Source organism: Oncorhynchus mykiss, chromosome 23 (assembly GCF_013265735.2).
Source record: "Oncorhynchus mykiss isolate Arlee chromosome 23, USDA_OmykA_1.1, whole genome shotgun sequence".
Classification (NCBI taxonomy): Eukaryota; Metazoa; Chordata; class Actinopteri; order Salmoniformes; family Salmonidae; genus Oncorhynchus; species Oncorhynchus mykiss.
In genome coordinates this window covers 1397689-1420248 of record NC_048587.1, presented here as the reverse complement: position 1 = coordinate 1420248, position 22560 = coordinate 1397689, and the positions used below count along the sequence as shown (strand labels likewise).

At 44.7% G+C, this 22560-nt stretch overlaps 1 protein-coding gene across 4 annotated transcripts in view; it reads left to right on the top strand.

The window, feature by feature from the left end:
- LOC110517589 (regulator of G-protein signaling 7-like) overlaps window positions 1–22560 on the top strand; it is a 133632-nt gene that overhangs the window by 66364 nt on the left and 44708 nt on the right. For all 4 annotated transcript variants that reach the window (XR_005039161.1, XM_036960123.1, XM_036960122.1 and 1 more), the window contains exons 4-7: window positions 11617–11723; window positions 16059–16110; window positions 20533–20597; window positions 21569–21645. Coding sequence is in view for 3 of the 4 variants with exons in the window: in XM_036960123.1 (XP_036816018.1) it covers window positions 11617–11723; window positions 16059–16110; window positions 20533–20597; window positions 21569–21645 (301 nt within the window). In the remaining variant the exon portion in view is untranslated. The remainder of the gene's footprint in view (window positions 1–11616; window positions 11724–16058; window positions 16111–20532; window positions 20598–21568; window positions 21646–22560) is intronic.

Genomic DNA, 22560 nt, shown 5'->3' with positions numbered 1-22560 from the left:
TCCTATGATCCAGACTAATACCTAGGAGCTGCCCAGCATATGATCCTATGATCCAGACTAATACCTAGGAGCTGACCAGTGTATGATCCAGACTAATACCTAGGAGCTGCCCAACAGATGATCCTATGATCCAGACTAATACCTAGGAGCTGCCCAGCATATGATCCTATGATCCAGACTAATACCTAGGAGCTGCCCAGCGAATGATCCTATGATCCAGACTAATACCTAGAAGCTGCCCAGCGAATGATCCTATGAACCAGACTAATACCTAGGAGCTGCCCAACAGATGATCCTATGATCCAGACTAATACCTAGGAGCTGCCCAGCGAATGATCCTATGATCCAGACTAATACCTAGGAGCTGCCCAGCGAATGATCCTATGAACCAGACTAATACCTAGGAGCTGCCCAACAGATGATCCTATGATCCAGACTAATACCTAGGAGCTGCCCAACAGATGATCCTATGATCCAGACTAATACCTAGGAGCTGCCCAGCGAATTATCCTATGATCCAGACTAATACCTAGGAGCTGCCCAGCGAATGATCCTATGAACCAGACTAATACCTAGGAGCTGCCCAACAGATGATCCTATGATCCAGACTAATACCTAGGAGCTGCCCAGCGAATGATCCTATGATCCAGACTAATACCTAGGAGCTGCCCAGCGAATGATCCTATGAACCAGACTAATACCTAGGAGCTGCCCAGCGAATGATCCTATGATCCAGACTAATTCCTAGGAGCTGCCCAGCGTATGATCCTATGATCCAGACTAATACCTAGGAGCTGCCCAGTGTATGATCCAGACTAATACCTAGGAGCTGCCCAGCGTATGATCCTATGATCCAGACTAATACCTAGGAGCTGCCCAGTGTATGATCCAGACTAATACCTAGGAGCTGCCCAGTGAATTATCCTATGATCCAGACTAATCCCTAGGAGCTGCCCAGTGAATGATCCTATTAGCCAGACTAATACCTAGGAGCTGCCCAACGGATTATCCTATGATCCAGACAAATCATGGTCTGTGTAACCTTTGACCCAACCGGCAGCCAGCCCAGCTCCTGAAACTGTCTCCTACCAACACGAGTATGTTGGCTCAGATTCAACACCACCCTAATCAGCTTGTTCTGGGATTTCTGGAGCTGTTTACTAGATTCGTTAAGGGAGGGAGGGTGGAGGGGGGTACCCAGGTGGTAAAATGAAATGCATTAGTCACGATGCTGAGTCCCCGGCTTCAAAGGGTTCTCTCACATTAATGAGTCAACGTGATAAAATATACAGTACTTGGCATCTTGTGTTCTTCATGCATTAATGAAGAAACCTGCACTCTGCTCTTGTTATTATCACTGCTCTTTATTGAGCTTTACGTACCGGCCCCAACGCCTTAGTTAGAGCTCTGTGGGCTGAGGGGAGAGCTGCATTAAAACTGTCTCTACCAATGTTGAAACATGTTGGGATTGATGTTGTTTAGCAGGGGAGCTTTACGTATCGGCCTCAACGCCTTAGTTAGAGCTCTGTGGGCTGAGGGGAGAGCTGCATTAAAACTGTCTCTACCAATGTTGAAACATGGTGGGATTGATGTCGTTTAGCAGGGGAGCTTTACGTATCGGCCCCAACGCCTTAGTTAGAGCTCTGTGGGCTGAGGGGAGAGCTTCATTAAAACTGTCTCTACCAATGTTGAAACATGGTGGGATTTATGTCGTTTAGCAGGGGAGCTTTACGTATCGGCCCCAACGCCTTAGTTAGAGCTCTGTGGGCTGAGGGGAGAGCTTCATTAAAACTGTCTCTACCAATGTTGAAACATGGTGGGATTGATGTCGTTTAGCAGGGGAGCTTTACGTATCGGCCTCAACGCCTTAGTTAGAGCTCTGTGGGCTGAGGGGAGAGCTGCATTAGAACTGTCTCTACCAATGTTGAAACATGGTGGGATTGATGTCGTTTAGCAGGGGAGCTTTACGTATCGGCCTCAACGCCTTAGTTAGAGCTCTGTGGGCTGAGGGGAGAGCTGCATTAGAACTGTCTCTACCAATGTTGAAACATGGTGGGATTGATGTTGTTTAGCAGGGGAGCTTTACGTATCGGCCTCAACGCCTTAGTTAGAGCTCTGTGGGCTGAGGGGAGAGCTTCATTAGAACTGTCTCTACCAATGTTGAAACATGTTGGTATTGATGTTGTTTAGCAGGGGAGCTTTACGTATCGGCCTCAACGCCTTAGTTAGAGCTCTGTGGGCTGAGGGGAGAGCTGCATTAGAACTGTCTCTACCAATGTTGAAACATGGTGGGATTGATGTCGTTTAGCAGGGGAGCTTTACGTATCGGCCCCAACGCCTTAGTTAGAGCTCTGTGGGCTGAGGGGAGAGCTGCATTAGAACTGTCTCTACCAATGTTGAAACATGGTGGGATTGATGTCGTTTAGCAGGGGAGCTTTACGTATCGGCCCCAACGCCTTAGTTAGAGCTCTGTGGGCTGAGGGGAGAGCTGCATTAGAACTGTCTCTACCAATGTTGAAACATGGTGGGATTGATGTTGTTTAGCAGGGGAGCTTTACGTATCGGCCTCAACGCCTTAGTTAGAGCTCTGTGGGCTGAGGGGAGAGCTTCATTAAAACTGTCTCTACCAATGTTGAAACATGGTGGGATTGATGTTGTTTAGCAGGGGAGCTTTACGTATCGGCCTCAACGCCTTAGTTAGAGCTCTGTGGGCTGAGGGGAGAGCTTCATTAAAACTGTCTCTACCAATGTTGAAACATGGTGGGATTGATGTTATTTAGTAGTGGAGCTTTACGTATCGGCCCCAACGCCTTAGTTAGAGCTCTGTGGGCTGAGGGGAGAGCTGCATTAGAACTGTCTCTACCAATGTTGAAACATGGTGGGATTGATGTTGTTTAGCAGGGGAGCTTTACGTATCGGCCTCAACGCCTTAGTTAGAGCTCTGTGGGCTGAGGGGAGAGCTTCATTAGAACTGTCTCTACCAATGTTGAAACATGTTGGTATTGATGTTGTTTAGCAGGGGAGCTTTACGTATCGGCCTCAACGCCTTAGTTAGAGCTCTGTGGGCTGAGGGGAGAGCTGCATTAGAACTGTCTCTACCAATGTTGAAACATGGTGGGATTGATGTCGTTTAGCAGGGGAGCTTTACGTATCGGCCCCAACGCCTTAGTTAGAGCTCTGTGGGCTGAGGGGAGAGCTGCATTAGAACTGTCTCTACCAATGTTGAAACATGGTGGGATTGATGTCGTTTAGCAGGGGAGCTTTACGTATCGGCCCCAACGCCTTAGTTAGAGCTCTGTGGGCTGAGGGGAGAGCTGCATTAGAACTGTCTCTACCAATGTTGAAACATGGTGGGATTGATGTTGTTTAGCAGGGGAGCTTTACGTATCGGCCTCAACGCCTTAGTTAGAGCTCTGTGGGCTGAGGGGAGAGCTTAATTAAAACTGTCTCTACCAATGTTGAAACATGGTGGGATTGATGTTGTTTAGCAGGGGAGCTTTACGTATCGGCCTCAACGCCTTAGTTAGAGCTCTGTGGGCTGAGGGGAGAGCTTCATTAAAACTGTCTCTACCAATGTTGAAACATGGTGGGATTGATGTTATTTAGTAGTGGAGCTTTACGTATCGGCCCCAACGCCTTAGTTAGAGCTCTGTGGGCTGAGGGGAGAGCTGCATTAGAACTGTCTCTACCAATGTTGAAACATGGTGGGATTGATGTTGTTTAGCAGGGGAGCTTTACGTATCGGCCTCAACGCCTTAGTTAGAGCTCTGTGGGCTGAGGGGAGAGCTGCATTAGAACTGTCTCTACCAATGTTGAAACATGGTGGGATTGATGTCGTTTAGCAGGGGAGCTTTACGTATCGGCCCCAACGCCTTAGTTAGAGCTCTGTGGGCTGAGGGGAGAGCTGCATTAGAACTGTCTCTACCAATGTTGAAACATGGTGGGATTGATGTCGTTTAGCAGGGGAGCTTTACGTATCGGCCCCAACGCCTTAGTTAGAGCTCTGTGGGCTGAGGGGAGAGCTGCATTAGAACTGTCTCTACCAATGTTGAAACATGGTGGGATTGATGTTGTTTAGCAGGGGAGCTTTACGTATCGGCCTCAACGCCTTAGTTAGAGCTCTGTGGGCTGAGGGGAGAGCTTCATTAAAACTGTCTCTACCAATGTTGAAACATGGTGGGATTGATGTTGTTTAGCAGGGGAGCTTTACGTATCGGCCTCAACGCCTTAGTTAGAGCTCTGTGGGCTGAGGGGAGAGCTGCATTAAAACTGTCTCTACCAATGTTGAAACATGGTGGGATTGATGTCGTTTAGCAGGGGAGCTTTACGTATCGGCCTCAACGCCTTAGTTAGAGCTCTGTGGGCTGAGGGGAGAGCTTCATTAAAACTGTCTCTACCAATGTTGAAACATGGTGGGATTGATGTCGTTTAGCAGGGGAGCTTTACGTATCGGCCTCAACGCCTTAGAGCTCTGTGGGCTGAGGGGAGAGCTTCATTAAAACTGTCTCTACCAATGTTGAAACATGGTGGGATTGATGTCGTTTAGCAGGGGAGCTTTACGTATCGGCCTCAACGCCTTAGTTAGAGCTCTGTGGGCTGAGGGGAGAGCTTCATTAGAACTGTCTCTACCAATGTTGAAACATGGTGGGATTGATGTCGTTTAGCAGGGGAGCTTTACGTATCGGCCTCAACGCCTTAGTTAGAGCTCTGTGGGCTGAGGGGAGAGCTTCATTAGAACTGTCTCTACCAATGTTGAAACATGGTGGGATTGATGTTGTTTAGCAGGGGAGCTTTACGTATTGGCCTCAACGCCTTAGTTAGAGCTCTGTGGGCTGAGGGGAGAGCTTCATTAAAACTGTCTCTACCAATGTTGAAACATGGTGGGATTGATGTTGTTTAGCAGGGGAGCTTTACGTATCGGCCTCAACGCCTTAGTTAGAGCTCTGTGGGCTGAGGGGAGAGCTGCATTAAAACTGTCTCTACCAATGTTGAAACATGGTGGGATTGATGTCGTTTAGCAGGGGAGCTTTACGTATCGGCCTCAACGCCTTAGTTAGAGCTCTGTGGGCTGAGGGGAGAGCTTCATTAAAACTGTCTCTACCAATGTTGAAACATGGTGGGATTGATGTCGTTTAGCAGGGGAGCTTTACGTATCGGCCTCAACGCCTTAGTTAGAGCTCTGTGGGCTGAGGGGAGAGCTTCATTAAAACTGTCTCTACCAATGTTGAAACATGGTGGGATTGATGTCGTTTAGCAGGGGAGCTTTACGTATCGGCCTCAACGCCTTAGTTAGAGCTCTGTGGGCTGAGGGGAGAGCTTCATTAAAACTGTCTCTACCAATGTTGAAACATGGTGGGATTGATGTTGTTTAGCAGGGGAGCTTTACGTACCGGCCTCAACGCCTTAGTTAGAGCTCTGTGGGCTGAGGGGAGAGCTTCATTAAAACTGTCTCTACCAATGTTGAAACATGGTGGGATTGATGTCGTTTAGCAGGGGAGCTTTACGTATCGGCCTCAACGCCTTAGTTAGAGCTCTGTGGGCTGAGGGGAGAGCTTCATTAAAACTGTCTCTACCAATGTTGAAACATGGTGGGATTGATGTCGTTTAGCAGGGGAGCTTTACGTATCGGCCTCAACGCCTTAGTTAGAGCTCTGCGGGCTGAGGGGAGAGCTTCATTAGAACTGTCTCTACCAATGTTGAAACATGGTGGGATTCATGTTGTTTAGCAGGGGAGCTTTACGTATCGGCCTCAACGCCTTAGTTAGAGCTCTGTGGGCTGAGGGGAGAGCTTCATTAAAACTGTCTCTACCAATGTTGAAACATGGTGGGATTGATGTCGTTTAGCAGGGGAGCTTTACGTATCGGCCCCAACGCCTTAGTTAGAGCTCTGTGGGCTGAGGGGAGAGCTGCATTAAAACTGTCTCTACCAATGTTGAAACATGGTGGGATTCATGTTGTTTAGCAGGGGAGCTTTACGTATCGGCCTCAACGCCTTAGTTAGAGCTCTGTGGGCTGAGGGGAGAGCTGCATTAAAACTGTCTCTACCAATGTTGAAACATGTTGGGATTGATGTCGTTTATTAGGGGAGCTTTACGTATCGGCCTCAACGCCTTAGTTAGAGCTCTGTGGGCTGAGGGGAGAGCTGCATTAGAACTATCTCTACCAATGTTGAAACATGGTGGGATTGATGTCGTTTAGCAGGGGAGCTTTACGTATCGGCCTCAACGCCTTAGTTAGAGCTCTGTGGGCTGAGGGGAGAGCTTCATTAAAACTGTCTCTACCAATGTTGAAACATGGTGGGATTGATGTTGTTTAGCAGGGGAGCTTTACGTATCGGCCTCAACGCCTTAGTTAGAGCTCTGTGGGCTGAGGGGAGAGCTGCATTAAAACTGTCTCTACCAATGTTGAAACATGTTGGGATTGATGTCGTTTAGCAGGGGAGCTTTACGTATCGGCCTCAACGCCTTAGTTAGAGCTCTGTGGGCTGAGGGGAGAGCTTCATTAAAACTGTCTCTACCAATGTTGAAACATGGTGGGATTGATGTTGTTTAGCAGGGGAGCTTTACGTATCGGCCTCAACGCCTTAGTTAGAGCTCTGTGGGCTGAGGGGAGAGCTGCATTAAAACTGTCTCTACCAATGTTGAAACATGGTGGGATTGATGTTGTTTAGCAGGGGAGCTTTACGTATCGGCCTCAACGCCTTAGTTAGAGCTCTGTGGGCTGAGGGGAGAGCTGCATTAAAACTGTCTCTACCAATGTTGAAACATGGTGGGATTGATGTCGTTTAGCAGGGGAGCTTTACGTATCGGCCTCAACGCCTTAGTTAGAGCTCTGTGGGCTGAGGGGAGAGCTTCATTAAAACTGTCTCTACCAATGTTGAAACATGGTGGGATTGATGTCGTTTAGCAGGGGAGCTTTACGTATCGGCCTCAACGCCTTAGTTAGAGCTCTGTGGGCTGAGGGGAGAGCTTCATTAAAACTGTCTCTACCAATGTTGAAACATGGTGGGATTGATGTCGTTTAGCAGGGGAGCTTTACGTATCGGCCTCAACGCCTTAGTTAGAGCTCTGTGGGCTGAGGGGAGAGCTTCATTAAAACTGTCTCTACCAATGTTGAAACATGGTGGGATTGATGTTGTTTAGCAGGGGAGCTTTACGTACCGGCCTCAACGCCTTAGTTAGAGCTCTGTGGGCTGAGGGGAGAGCTTCATTAAAACTGTCTCTACCAATGTTGAAACATGGTGGGATTGATGTCGTTTAGCAGGGGAGCTTTACGTATCGGCCTCAACGCCTTAGTTAGAGCTCTGTGGGCTGAGGGGAGAGCTTCATTAAAACTGTCTCTACCAATGTTGAAACATGGTGGGATTGATGTCGTTTAGCAGGGGAGCTTTACGTATCGGCCTCAACGCCTTAGTTAGAGCTCTGTGGGCTGAGGGGAGAGCTGCATTAAAACTGTCTCTACCAATGTTGAAACATGGTGGGATTGATGTCGTTTAGCAGGGGAGCTTTACGTATCGGCCTCAACGCCTTAGTTAGAGCTCTGTGGGCTGAGGGGAGAGCTTCATTAAAACTTTCTCTACCAATGTTGAAACATGGTGGGATTGATGTCGTTTAGCAGGGGAGCTTTACGTATCGGCCTCAACGCCTTAGTTAGAGCTCTGTGGGCTGAGGGGAGAGCTTCATTAAAACTGTCTCTACCAATGTTGAAACATGGTGGGATTGATGTTGTTTAGCAGGGGAGCTTTACGTATCGGCCCCAACGCCTTAGTTAGAGCTCTGTGGGCTGAGGGGAGGGCTTCATTAAAACTGTCTCTACCAATGTTGAAACATGGTGGTATTGATGTTGTTTAGCAGGGGAGCTTTACGTATCGGCCCCAACGCCTTAGTTAGAGCTCTGTGGGCTGAGGGGAGAGCTGAATTAAAACTGTCTCTACCAATGTTGAAACATGTTGGGATTGATGTCGTTTAGCAGGGGAGCTTTACGTATCGGCCTCAACGCCTTAGTTAGAGCTCTGTGGGCTGAGGGGAGAGCTGCATTAAAACTGTCTCTACCAATGTTGAAACATGGTGGGATTGATGTCGTTTAGCAGGGGAGCTTTACGTATCGGCCTCAACGCCTTAGTTAGAGCTCTGTGGGCTGAGGGGAGAGCTGCATTAAAACTGTCTCTACCAATGTTGAAACATGTTGGGATTGATGTCGTTTAGCAGGGGAGCTTTACGTATCGGCCTCAACGCCTTAGTTAGAGCTCTGTGGGCTGAGGGGAGAGCTGCATTAAAACTGTCTCTACCAATGTTGAAACATGGTGGGATTGATGTTGTTTAGCAGGGGAGCTTTATGTATTGGCCTCAACGCCTTAGTTAGAGCTCTGTGGGCTGAGGGGAGAGCTTCATTAGAACTGTCTCTACCAATGTTGAAACATGGTGGGATTGATGTCGTTTAGCAGGGGAGCTTTACGTATTGGCCTCAACGCCTTAGTTAGAGCTCTGTGGGCTGAGGGGAGAGCTGCATTAAAAGTGTCTCTACCAATGTTGAAACATGGTGGGATTGATGTCGTTTAGCAGGGGAGCTTTACGTATTGGCCTCAACGCCTTAGTTAGAGCTCTGTGGGCTAAGGGGAGAGCTTCATTAAAACTGTCTCTACCAATGTTGAAACATGGTGGGATTGATGTTGTTTAGCAGGGGAGCTTTACGTATTGGCCTCAACGCCTTAGTTAGAGCTCTGTGGGCTGAGGGGAGAGCTTCATTAAAACTGTCTCTACCAATGTTGAAACATGTTGGGATTGATGTTATTTATCAGTGGAGCTTTACGTATCGGCCTCAACGTCTTAGTTAGAGCTCTGTGGGCTGAGGGGAGAGCTGCATTAAAACTGTCTCTACCAATGTTGAAACATGGTGGGATTGATGTCGTTTAGCAGGGGAGCTTTACGTATTGGCCTCAACGCCTTAGTTAGAGCTCTGTGGGCTGAGGGGAGAGCTTCATTAAAACTGTCTCTACCAATGTTGAAACATGGTGGGATTGATGTCGTTTAGCAGGGGAGCTTTACGTATCGGCCTCAACGCCTTAGTTAGAGCTCTGTGGGCTGAGGGGAGAGCTGCATTAAAACTGTCTCTACCAATGTTGAAACATGGTGGGATTGATGTTGTTTAGCAGGGGAGCTTTACGTATTGGCCTCAACGCCTTAGTTAGAGCTCTGTGGGCTGAGGGGAGAGCTTCATTAGAACTGTCTCTACCAATGTTAAAACATGGTGGGATTGATGTCGTTTAGCAGGGGAGCTTTACGTATTGGCCTCAACGCCTTAGTTAGAGCTCTGTGGGCTGAGGGGAGAGCTGCATTAAAACTGTCTCTACCAATGTTGAAACATGGTGGGATTGATGTCGTTTAGCAGGGGAGCTTTACGTATTGGCCTCAACGCCTTAGTTAGAGCTCTGTGGGCTGAGGGGAGAGCTTCATTAAAACTGTCTCTACCAATGTTGAAACATGGTGGGATTGATGTTGTTTAGCAGGGGAGCTTTACGTATTGGCCTCAACGCCTTAGTTAGAGCTCTGTGGGCTGAGGGGAGAGCTTCATTAAAACTGTCTCTACCAATGTTGAAACATGTTGGGATTGATGTTATTTATCAGTGGAGCTTTACGTATCGGCCTCAACGCCTTAGTTAGAGCTCTGTGGGCTGAGGGGAGAGCTTCATTAGAACTATCTCTACCAATGTTGAAACATGGTGGGATTGATGTTGTTTAGCAGGGGAGCTTTACGTATCGGCCTCAACGCCTTAGTTAGAGCTCTGTGGGCTGAGGGGAGAGCTGCATTAAAACTGTCTCTACCAATGTTGAAACATGGTGGGATTGATGTTGTTTAGCAGGGGAGCTTTACGTATTGGCCTCAACGCCTTAGTTAGAGCTCTGTGGGCTGAGGGGAGAGCTTCATTAAAACTGTCTCTACCAATGTTGAAACATGGTGGGATTGATGTTGTTTAGCAGGGGAGCTTTACGTATTGGCCTCAACGCCTTAGTTAAAGCTCTGTGGGCTGAGGGGAGACCTTCATTAAAACTGTCTCTACCAATGTTGAAACATGTTGGGATTGATGTTATTTAGTAGTGGAGCTTTACGTATCGGCCTCAACGCCTTAGTTAGAGCTCTGTGGGCTGAGGGGAGAGCTTCATTAGTACTATCTCTACCAATGTTGAAACATGTTGGGATTGATGTTGTTTAGCAGGGGAGCTTTACGTATCGGCCTCAACGCCTTAGTTAGAGCTCTGTGGGCTGAGGGGAGAGCTTCATTAAAACTATCTCTACCAATGTTGAAACATGTTGGGATTGATGTTGTTTAGCAGGGGAGCTTTACGTATCGGCCTCAACGCCTTAGTTAGAGCTCTGTGGGCTGAGGGGAGAGCTTCATTAAAACTATCTCTACCAATGTTGAAACATGGTGGGATTGATGTCGTTTAGCAGGGGAGCTTTACGTATCGGCCTCAACGCCTTAGTTAGAGCTCTGTGGGCTGAGGGGAGAGCTGCATTAAAACTGTCTCTACCAATGTTGAAACATGGTGGGATTGATGTTGTTTAGCAGTGGAGATTGATGATGGATGATGGAGATTTTGTTGTTGTTGATGATGTTGTTTAGTTGTGGAGATTGATGATGGATGATGGAGATGTTGTTGTTGTTGTTATTGTTGATGATGTTGTTTAGCAGTGGAGATTGATGATGGATGATGGAGAGGTTGTTGTTGTTGTTGTTGATGATGTTGTTTAGCAGTGGAGATTGATGGATGATGGAGATGTTGTTGTTGTTATTGTTGATGATGTTGTTTAGCAGTGGAGATTGATGATGGATGATGGAGATGTTGTTGTTGTTGATGATGTTGTTGATGATGTTGTTTAGCAGTGGAGATTGATGATGGATAATGGAGATGTTGTTGTTGTTATTGTTGATGATGTTGTTTAGCAGTGGAGATTGATGATGGATGATGGAGAGGTTGTTGTTGTTGTTGTTGTTGATGATGTTGTTTAGCAGTGGAGATTGATGGATGATGGAGATGTTGTTGTTGTTATTGTTGATGATGTTGTTTAGCAGTGGAGATTGATGATGGATGATGGAGATGTTGTTGTTGTTATTGTTGATGATGTTGTTTAGCAGTGGAGATTGATGATGGATGATGGAGATGTTGTTGTTGTTATTGTTGATGATGTTGTTTAGCAGTGGAGATTGATGATGGAGATGTTGTTGTTGTTATTGTTGATGATGTTGTTTAGCAGTGGAGATTGATGATGGATGATGGAGATGTTATTGTTGTTATTGTTGATGATGTTGTTTAGCAGTGGAGATTGATGGATGATGGAGATTGTTGTTGTTATTGTTGATGATGTTGTTGATGATGTTGTTTAGCAGTGGAGATTGATGATGGATGATAGAGATGTTGTTGTTGTTATTGTTGATGATGTTGTTTAGCAGTGGAGATTGATGATGGATGATGGAGATGTTGTTATTGTTGTTGTTGAATATGTTGTTATTGTTGAAGATGTTATTGTTGATGCTGTTGTTGAATATGTTGTTATTGATGATGTTGTTGTTATTGTTGATGCTGTTGTTGAATATGTTTTTTGTTTTTTGTGTTACAGTAGAAGCACTCCACCTTGGCACTCTGATGGCAGCCCACGGCTACTTCTTCCCCATCTCAGACCATGTGCTCACACTGAAGGACGATGGAACCTTCTACAGGTTTCAGGTACAAAGATAAGATCACCGTCTACAGGTTTCAGTTACTAAGATAAGACCAACGTCTACAGGTTTCAGTTACTAAGATAAGATCAACGTCTACAGGTTTCAGTTACCAAGATAAGACCAACATCTACAGGTTTCAGTTACTAAGATAAGATCAACGTCTACAGGTTTCAGTTACTAAGATAAGATCACCGGCTACAGGTTTCAGTTACTAAGATAAGATCAACATCTACAGGTTTCAGTTACCAAGATAAGATCAACATCTACAGGTTTCAGTTACCAAGATAAGACCAACATCTACAGGTTTCAGTTACTAAGATAAGATCAACGTCTACAGGTTTCAGTTACTAAGATAAGATCAACATCTACAGGTTTCAGTTACTAAGATAAGATCAACGTCTACAGGTTTCAGTTACTAAGATAAGATCAACGTCTACAGGTTTCAGTTACTAAGATAAGATCAACATCTACAGGTTTCAGTTACTAAGATAAGATCAACATCTACAGGTTTCAGTTACTAAGATAAGATCAACGTCTACATGTTTCAGTTACTAAGATAAGACCAACATCTACAGGTTTCAGTTACTAAGATAAGATCAACGTCTACAGGTTTCAGTTACTAAGATAAGATCAACATCTACAGGTTTCAGTTACCAAGATAAGACCAACATCTACAGGTTTCAGTTACTAAGATAAGATCAACATCTACAGGTTTCAGTTACTAAGATAAGACCAACGTCTACAGGTTTCAGTTACTAAGATAAGACCAACGTCTACAGGTTTCAGTTACTAAGATAAGACCAACGTCTACAGGTTTCAGTTACTAAGATAAGACCAACATATACAGGTTTCAGTTACTAAGATAAGATCAACATCTACAGGTTTCAGTTACTAAGATAAGACCAACGTCTACAGGTTTCAGGTACTAAGATAAGATCAACGTCTACAGGTTTCACGTACAAAGATAAGACCAACGGCTACAGGTTTCAGTTACTAAGATAAGACCAACGTCTACAGGTTTCAGTTACTAAGATAAGACCAACGTCTACAGGTTTCAGGTACAAAGATAAGACCAACGGCTACAGGTTTCAGTTACTAAGATAAGACCAACATCTACAGGTTTCAGTTACTAAGATAAGACCAACGTCTACAGGTTTCAGGTACTAAGATAAGATCAACGTCTACAGGTTTCACGTACAAAGATAAGACCAACGGCTACAGGTTTCAGTTACTAAGATAAGACCAACGTCTACAGGTTTCAGTTACTAAGATAAGACCAACGTCTACAGGTTTCAGGTACAAAGATAAGACCAACGGCTACAGGTTTCAGTTACTAAGATAAAACCAACGTCTACAGGTTTCAGGTACAAAGATAAGATCAACGTCTACAGGTTTCAGTTACTAAGATAAGACCAACGTCTACAGGTTTCAGGTACAAAGATAAGACCAACGGCTACAGGTTTCAGTTACTAAGATAAGACCAACGTCTACAGGTTTCAGGTACAAAGATAAGATCAACGTCTACAGGTTTCAGTTACCAAGATAAGACCAACATCTACAGGTTTCAGTTACCAAGATAAGACCAACATCTACAGGTTTCAGTTACTAAGATAAGACCAACGTCTACAGGTTTCAGTTACCAAGATAAGACCAACGTCTACAGGTTTCAGTTACCAAGATAAGACCAACATCTACAGGTTTCAGTTACTAAGATAAAACCAACGTCTACAGGTTTCAGTTACTAAGATAAGATCAACGTCTACAGGTTTGTTACTAAGATAAAACCAACGTCTACAGGTTTCAGTTACTAAGATAAGACCAACGTCTACAGGTTTCAGTTACTAAGATAAGACCAACGTCTACAGGTTTCAGTTACTAAGATAAGACCAACGTCTACAGGTTTCAGTTACTAAGATAAGACCAACGTCTACAGGTTTCAGTTACTAAGATAAGACCAACGTCTACAGGTTTCAGTTACTAAGATAAGATCAACGTCTACAGGTTTCAGTTACTAAGATAAGACCAACGTCTACAGGTTTCAGTTACTAAGATAAGACCAACGTCTACAGGTTTCAGGTACTAAGATAAGGTCAACATCTACAGGTTTCAGTTACCAAGATAAGACCAACGTCTACAGGTTTCAGGTACTAAGATAAGACCAACGTCTACAGGTTTCAGTTACTAAGATAAGATCAACGTCTACAGGTTTCAGTTACTAAGATAAGATCAACGGCTACAGGTTTCAGTTACTAAGATAAGACCAACTTCTACAGGTTTCAGTTACTAAGATAAGACCAACTTCTATTGTAGTAATTGAACCAGTCAAACACTCATCTACTAACAGAACACTTTCCCAGTAGGACGTAGAGACAGAAGAAACATCCAGTACTGTACAAAACACATATCCCTTCAGTTGATCTAATATTATCTTCAAACCTGAAACAACAGTATTCAATTAATACTGCCAACTAATGCTTTGATAGAGTAACACAGCCGGTATAAACTATAGGTGCTGTTTACAGATCAGGTATAAACTATAGGTGCTGTTTACAGATCAGGTATAAACTATAGCTAATGTTTACAGATCAGGTATAAACTATAGGTGCCCTTTACAGATCAGGTATAAACTATAGGTGCTGTTTACAGATCAGGTATGAACTATAGGTGCTGTTTACAGATCAGGTATAAACTATAGCTAATGTTTACAGATCAGGTATAAACTATAGGTGCTGTTTACAGATCAGGTATAAACTATAGGTGCTGTTTACAGATCAGGTATGAACTATAGGTGCTGTTTACAGATCAGGTATAAACTATAGCTAATGTTTACAGATCAGGTATAAACTATAGGTGCTGTTTACAGATCAGGTATAAACTATAGGTGCTGTTTACAGATCAGGTATAAACTATAGCAAATGTTACAGATGAGGTATTAACTATAGGTGCTGTTTATAGATCAGGTATGAACTATAGGTGCTGTTTACAGATCAGGTATAAACTATAGGTGCTGTTTACAGATCAGGTATAAACTATAGGTGCTGTTTACAGATCAGGTATAAACTATAGCTAATGTTTACAGATCAGGTATAAACTATAGGTGCTGTTTACAGATCAGGTATAAACTATAGGTGCTGTTTACAGATCAGGTATAAACTATAGGTGCTGTTTACAGATCAGGTATGAACTATAGGTGCTGTTTACAGATCAGGTATAAATTATTATTATTATCCTTAATTCATGGGTGATCTTGAAAATAACAGAAATGATCTGAAACAAGTGATCTAGTTAAATATCCTGAATGTTCCACTATGGAAACAACAGCTAGTATTCTAGCCACGTGGTTGACTCCAGTGTCTGACTGATTCTGTCTCTCTCTGTCTGTTAAACACTGTTCTGTTCTACTCTGATTGACGAGCTCGTCACAGACCCTTCAGACAGCTGCAGTAGACAGCCAAACAAACGGCAGCTGTCAATGAGCTCCGTAGTTACAGTATAGTATCACCTGTAGGGTGTCAGTCAGCGAGTACTGTCACTCTCTCCGAATTCCTCTTCTGGTTGTACTTTATTCTGACTATTTTCCACATTTGTAAAATAAGTGATGACATCAGAACTATGAAATAAAATGTATGGAATCATGGTGTAACCAAAAGAGTTAAAGAAATCAAAATATATTTTATATTTGAGATTCATCCAAACAGCCACCTTTTGCCTTGATGACAGCTTTTGCACTCTCTTTGCATTCTCTCAACCAGCTTCACCTGGAATGCTTTTCCAACAGTCTTGAAGGAGTTCCCACATATGGGTCTATAGAGAGTCTTTGAGAATCATATGGGTCCATAGAGAGTCTGTTGGAATCATATGGGTCCATAGAGAGTCTGTTGGAATCATATGAGTCCATAGAGAGTCTATTAGAATCATATGAGTCCATAGAGAGTCTATTAGAATCATATGGGTCTATAGAGAGTCTGTTGGAATCATATGGGTCCATAGAGAGTCTATTAGCATCATATGGGTCCATAGAGGGTCTATTAGAATCATTTCACCATGCTCTCTCTCTCGCTCACACTTTATTCCTCTCAATTCAATTCATTGGCTTGGGAAACATGTAAGTGAAATAAACAATAAAAATGAACAGTAAACATTACACTCACAGAAGTTCCAAAATAATAAAGACATGTCAAATGACATATTATGTTTATATACAGTGTTGTAATAATGTGCAAATGGTTAAATTACATAAACGGGAAAATAGATCAACTTAAATATGGGTTGTATTCACAATGGTGTTTGTTCTTCACTGATTTCCCTCCCTCCCTCCCTCCCTCCCTCCCACTCCCAGACTCCCTACTTCTGGCCATCTAACTGTTGGGAACCTGAGAACACAGACTATGGTGAGTACAGCAGACAATAAAGCAGACTATGACCTAAATCACCTAATTGTCACACACACACACACACACACACACACACACACATTAAACCGCTGTCCAGGCCGGTAAATCCAGGCTGTTCTGTTCTATTCTGTTCTGTTCTGTTCTATTCTGTTCTATTCTGTTCTGTTCTGTTCTGTTCTGTTCTATTCTGTTCTATTCTGTTCTATTCTGTTCTATTCTATTCTGTTCTGTTCTGTTCTGTTCTATTCTGTTCTGTTCTATTCTGTTCTTGTCTGTTCTTGTCTGTTCTTGTCTGTTCTGCTCTGTTCTGCTCTGTTCTTCTGTGCTCTGCTCTCTGTTCTGCGGTAAATCGGCCCAGGGCTCCAGTCATCCCTCCAGATGGATTACTGTTCTGACAGGATTTCTATGAAAACAAAAGCAGCTGAACAATATTCAGTTTACTGGTATACAGTTTACATGACACTGTCTGGTATACAACCAGCACACCATTAAACCATTACCCTGTCTGGTACACAACCAGGACACCAATAAACCATTACCCTGTCTGTCTGTTTCCTATCTGGTATACAACCAGGAAACCAATACCCTGTCTGTCTGTTTCCTGTCTGGTATACAACCAGGAAACCAATAAACCATTACCCTGTCTGTCTGTTTCCTGTCTGGTATACAACCAGGAAACCAATACCCTGTCTGTCTGTTTCCTGTCTGGTATAACACCAAAAAAACAATACCCAGTCTGTCTGTTTCCTGTCTGGTACACAACCAGGAAACCAATAAACCATTACCCTGTCTGTCTGTTTCCTGTCTGGTACACAACCAGGAAACCAATAAACCAATACCCTGTTTTTCTGTTTCTTATCTGGTATAACACCAATAAGGCATTACCCTGTCTGTCTGTTTCCTATCTGGTATACAACCAGGAAACCAATAAACCAATTCCCTGTCTGTCTGTTTCCTGTCTGGTATACAACCAGGAAACCAATAAACCAATTCCCTGTCTGTCTGTTTCCTATCTGGTATAACGCCAATAAACCATTACCCTGTCTGTCTGTTTCCTATCTGGTATACAACCAGGAAACCAATAAACCAATTCCCTGTCTGTCTGTTTCCTATCTGGTATAACACCAATAAACCATTACCCTGTCTGTCTGTTTCCTGTCTGGTATACAACCAGGAAACCAATACCCTGTCTGTCTGTTTCCTATCTGGTATAACACCAATAAACCAATTCCCTGTCTGTCTGTTTCCTATCTGGTATACAACCAGGAAACCAATAAACCATTACCCTGTCTGGAACACAACCAGGAAACCAATAAACCATTACCCTGTCTGTCTGTTTCCTATCTGGTATACAACCAGGAAACCAATAAACCAATATCCCGTCTGTCTGTTTCCTGTCTGGTACACAACCAGGAAACCAATTAACCAAAACCCTGTCTGTCTGTTTCCTGTCTGGTATACAACCAGGAAACCAATAAACCAATACCCCGTCTGTCTGTTTCCTGTCTGGTACACAACCAGGAAACCAATTAACCAAAACCCTGTCTGTCTGTTTCCTGTCTGGTATACAACCAGGAAACCAATAAACCAATACCCCGTCTGTCTGTTTCCTATCTGGTACACAACCAGGAAACCAATTAACCAAAACCCTGTCTGTCAAACTAAATCTAATTTTATTTGTCACATACACGTGTTTAGCAGATGTTATTGTAGCAAAATGCTTGTGTTCCTAGCTCCAACAGTGGAGTAATATCTGACTAAATGCTTGTGTGTAGCTCCAACAGTGGAGTAATATCTGACTAAATGCTTGTGTTTGTAGCTCCAACAGTGCAGCAATATCTAACAATTCACAACAATACACACAACCTAAAAGTAAAATAATGAAATTAAGTAATATATGAATATTAAGATGAGCAATGTCAGATTGGCATTGACTAAAATACAGTAGAATAGAATACAGTATATACATATGAGATGAGTAAAGCAAAAATATGTAAACATTATTAAAGTGTTCCATTATTAAAGTGACCAGTGATTTCAAGTCAATGCATATGGGTCAGCAGCCTCTAATGTGCAGGGTTACGTAACCAGGTGGAAGCCGCCTAGTGATGCCTATTTAACAGTCTGGTGGCCTTAAGAAAAAACGCTTCTTTCTTTGGAGGGAGTTGAAACTCTGTGTTGCCCAGCAACAGCCCCAAAACATCACTGCTCTAGAGGAGATCTGCATGGAGGAATGGGCCAAAATACCAGCAACAGTGTGTGAAAACCTTGTGAAGACTTACAGAAAACGAATATAACAAAGTATTGAGATAAACTTTTGTTATTTACCAAATACTTATTTTCCACCATAATTTGCAAATAAATGAATAAAAAAATCATACAATGTGATTTTCTGGATTTAGTTTTTCTCATTTTGTCTGTCATAGTTGAAGTGTACCTATGATGAAAATTACAGGCCTCTCTCATCTTTTTTAAGTGGTAGAACTTGCACAATTGGTGGCTGACTAAATAAGTTTTTTGCCCCACTGTATGTACGGTCACTGTGGGGACGACGTTGTCAATGCACTTATTGATGAAGCCGGTGACTGAGGTGGTGTACTCCTCAATACCATTGCATGAATCCCGGAACATATTCCAGTCTGTGCTAGCAAAACAGTCCTGTAGCGTAGCATCCGCGTCAACTGACCACTTCCGTATTGAGCGAGTCACTGGTACTTCCTGCGTTAGTGTTTGCTTGTAAGCAGGAAGATAGAGTTATGGTCAGATTTGCCAAATGGAGGGCGAGGGATAACTGTGTATGCACCTCTGTTTGTGGAGTAAAGGTAGTCTAGAGTTTTTTCCTTTGGTTGCATGTGACATGTTGGTAGAAATGAGGTAAAACGGATTTAAGTTTGCCTGCATTAAAGTCCCCGGCCACTAGGAGTGCCGCTTCAGGGTGAGCATTTTCTTGTTTATGGCCTTATACAGCTGGTTGAGTGCGGTCTTAGCGCCAGCATCAGTTTGTGGTGGTAAAAAGATGGCTACGAATAATGTAGATGAGAACTCTCTATGTATGATAGTGTGGTCTACAGCTTATCATGCAGTACTCTACCTCAGGCGAGCAATACCTCCAGACTACCTTAATATATGACATTGCGCACCAGCTGTTATTGATAAATTGACACACACCCCAGCCCTTCATCTTACCAGACGTTGCTGCTCTGTCCTGCCGATGCAGGAAAACCCAGCCAGCTCTATATTATCCGTGTTGTCGTTCAGCCACGACTCAGTGAAAAATAAGATATTAAAAACTGTAATATCTTATGAAGTGGACTGTAGGATAGCTTGGGGATAGATGAGGTGGACTGTAGGATAGCTTGGCGAACAATGAAGTGGACTGTAGGATAGCTTGGGGATAGATGAGGTGGACTGTAGGATAGCTTGGCGAACGATGAAGTGGACTGTAGGATAGCTTGGCGAACGATGAAGTGGACTGTAGGATAGCTTGGGGATAGATGAAGTGGACTGTAGGATAGCTTGGCGAACGATGAAGTGGACTGTAGGATAGCTTGGGGATAGATGAAGTGGACTGTAGGATAGCTTGGGGATAGATGATGTGGACTGTAGGATAGCTTGGGGATAGATGAAGTGGACTGTAGGATAGCTTGGGGATAGATGAAGTGGACTGTAGGATAGCTTGGGGATAGATGAAGTGGACTGTAGGATAGCTTGGGGATAGATGATGTGGACTGTAGGATAGCTTGGGGATAGATGAGGTGGACTGTAGGATAGCTTGGGGATAGATGAGGTGGACTGTAGGATAGCTTGGGGATAGATGAAGTGGACTGTAGGATAGCTTGGGGATAGATGATGTGGACTGTAGGATAGCTTGGGGATAGATGAAGTGGACTGTAGGATAGCTTGGGGATAGATGAAGTGGACTGTAGGATAGCTTGGGGATAGATGAGGTGGACTGTAGGATAGCTTGGGGATAGATGAGGTGGACTGTAGGATAGCTTGGGGATAGATGAAGTGGACTGTAGGATAGCTTGGGGATAGATGAAGTGGACTGTAGGATAGCTTGGGGATAGATGAAGGGGACTGTAGGATAGCTTGGGGATAGATCAAATCAAAATCAAATCAAATGTATTTATATAGCCCTTCGTACATCCGCTGATATCTCAAAGTGCTGTACAGAAACCCAGCCTAAAACCCCAAACAGCAAGCAATGCAGAGGTCGGGACAGCAGGGTAGCATGTCTAAAACACAATATTTCTCCTGACTGACTGTTTCTGCTGACTGTTCTCTGACTAACTGTTTCTGCTCTCTGACTTATTGTTTCTGACTAATTGACTGTTTCTCACTAATTGACTGTTTTCTGACTGACTGTTTCTGCTGACTGTTCTCTGACGAACTGTTTTTCACCTCTGTCTCTTTCAGCTGTTTACCTCTGCAAAAGAACAATGCAAAACAAAGCCCGCCTGGAGCTGGCTGACTACGAAGCTGTAAGCTCCCACCTCTTCCCTCCCTCCTCCTCCTCCCACCTCTTCCCTCCCTCCTCCCACCTCTTCCCTCCCTCCCTCCCCCTCCTCCCACCTCTTCCCTCCCTCCTCCTCCCACCTCTTCCCTCCCTCCTCCTCCTCCCACCTCTTCCCTCCCTCCCTCCTCCTCCTCCCACCTCTTCCCTCCCTCCTCCTCCTCCTCCTCCCACCTCTTCCCTCCCTCCTCCTCCTCCCACCTCTTCCCTGCCTCCTCCTCCTCCCACCTCTTCCCTCCCTCCTCCTCATCCCACCTCTTCCCTCCCTCCCTCCCCCTCCCCTCCCACCTCTTCCCTCCCTCGCCCTCCCCTCCCACCTCCACCTTCTCCCTCCACCTCCTCCCTCCTCCCACCTCTTCCCTCCCTCTCTTCACCTCCCCTTCCTCCTCCTCCACCCTCCTTTTCCTCCTCCTCCATCTCTTCCCTCTCCCTCCTTCCTCCCTCCCTCCCTCCACCTCCTCCTTCTCTTCCCCTCCCTCCCTCCCTCCATCTCTTCCCTCTCCCTCCTCCCTCCCTCCTCCTCCTCCTCTATTCTACTGTATCAGTCGTCTCTATCCGAGTGTAAAGAACAATCACCCAGTCCCACCTCTTCCCTCCATCTCTTCCCTCTTGCCTCCCTCCTCCTCCATCTCTTCCCTCTCCCTCCTTCCTCCTCCTCCTCCTCCTCCTCCTCTATTCTACTGTATCAGTCGTCTCTATCCGAGTGTAAAGAACAATCAACCAGTCCCACCTCTCCCCTCCCTCTTCCTCCTCCTCCGAGTGTAAAGAACAATCAACCAGTCCCACCATTCGATGGAGACAAGGCTGCTTAGTTTGGAAAGCAGTTAACTACTGTTTAAAATTCAAAACAACTGTATTTATCCCCTCAGAGGCATGTTTTATGTAAGAGGTAGTGAAACTATAAGACACTAGATGTTTGTATGTTCCTGTGTGTTTCAGGAGAGTTTAGCCAGACTACAGAGAGCGTTCGCCAGGAAATGGGAGTTTATATTTATGCAAGCTGAAGCACAAGCAAAGTAAGTATCTCCTCCAATCTAGCGTCTCAAATGGAACCCTATCCCCTACACAGTGCACTGCTATGGGTGCTATTAGGGAATAGGGTACCATTTGGGCTGCAAGCTCATGTTGAGCTGAATTGATGCATGCAGACTGACTGGTAAAACAGCCCTTTTCCCCCAACAACACAGCCTCAAGGTCTCTGCCTCAATTTACTCACAGATGTGGAAAGAGAGGAGAGGGGAGGTGGGGAGGGGAGAGGAGAGGTGGGGAGAGGTGGGGAGAGGAGAGGAGAGGAGAGGAGAGGAGAGGAGAGGTGGGGAGAGGAGAGGAGAGGAGAGGAGAGGAGAGGTGGGGAGAGGAGAGGAGAGGTGAGGAGAGGAGAGGTGGGGAGAGGAGAGGTGGGGAGAGGAGAGGAGAGGAGAGGTGGGGAGAGGAGAGGAGATGTGAGGAGTGGAGAGGAGAGGAGAGGAGAGGAGAGGAGAGGAGGGGAGAGGAGAGGAGAGGTGTGGAGAGGAGAGGAGAGGAGAGGAGAGGTGGGGAGAGGAGAGGAGAGGAGAGGTGGGGAGAGGACAGGACAGGACAGGAGAGGAGAGGAGAGGAGAGGAGAGGAGAGGAGAGGAGAGGAGAGGAGAGGAGAGGAGAGGAGAGGAGAGGAGAGGTGGGGAGAGGAGTATACAGATGAAGGATCTTAATTTAAGCCTGTTTGCTACAGCAGGAAACTTATCCTGCAGCAAAAGGAAATATAAATTATTCTGTGGATTATAAATAATGAACATGTTTGCAAAGGTTGATACATGTTTTGTATCAAAAATCAAGTCTGAAATTTCTAAGTGAAAAATACAAACTTCAGAAGCCTTTTTAAACCTCAAATACACTACACATTTGACTTTTCCTACATTTCCCGAAGGTTCATGTGCGACAGGGTGATCAAA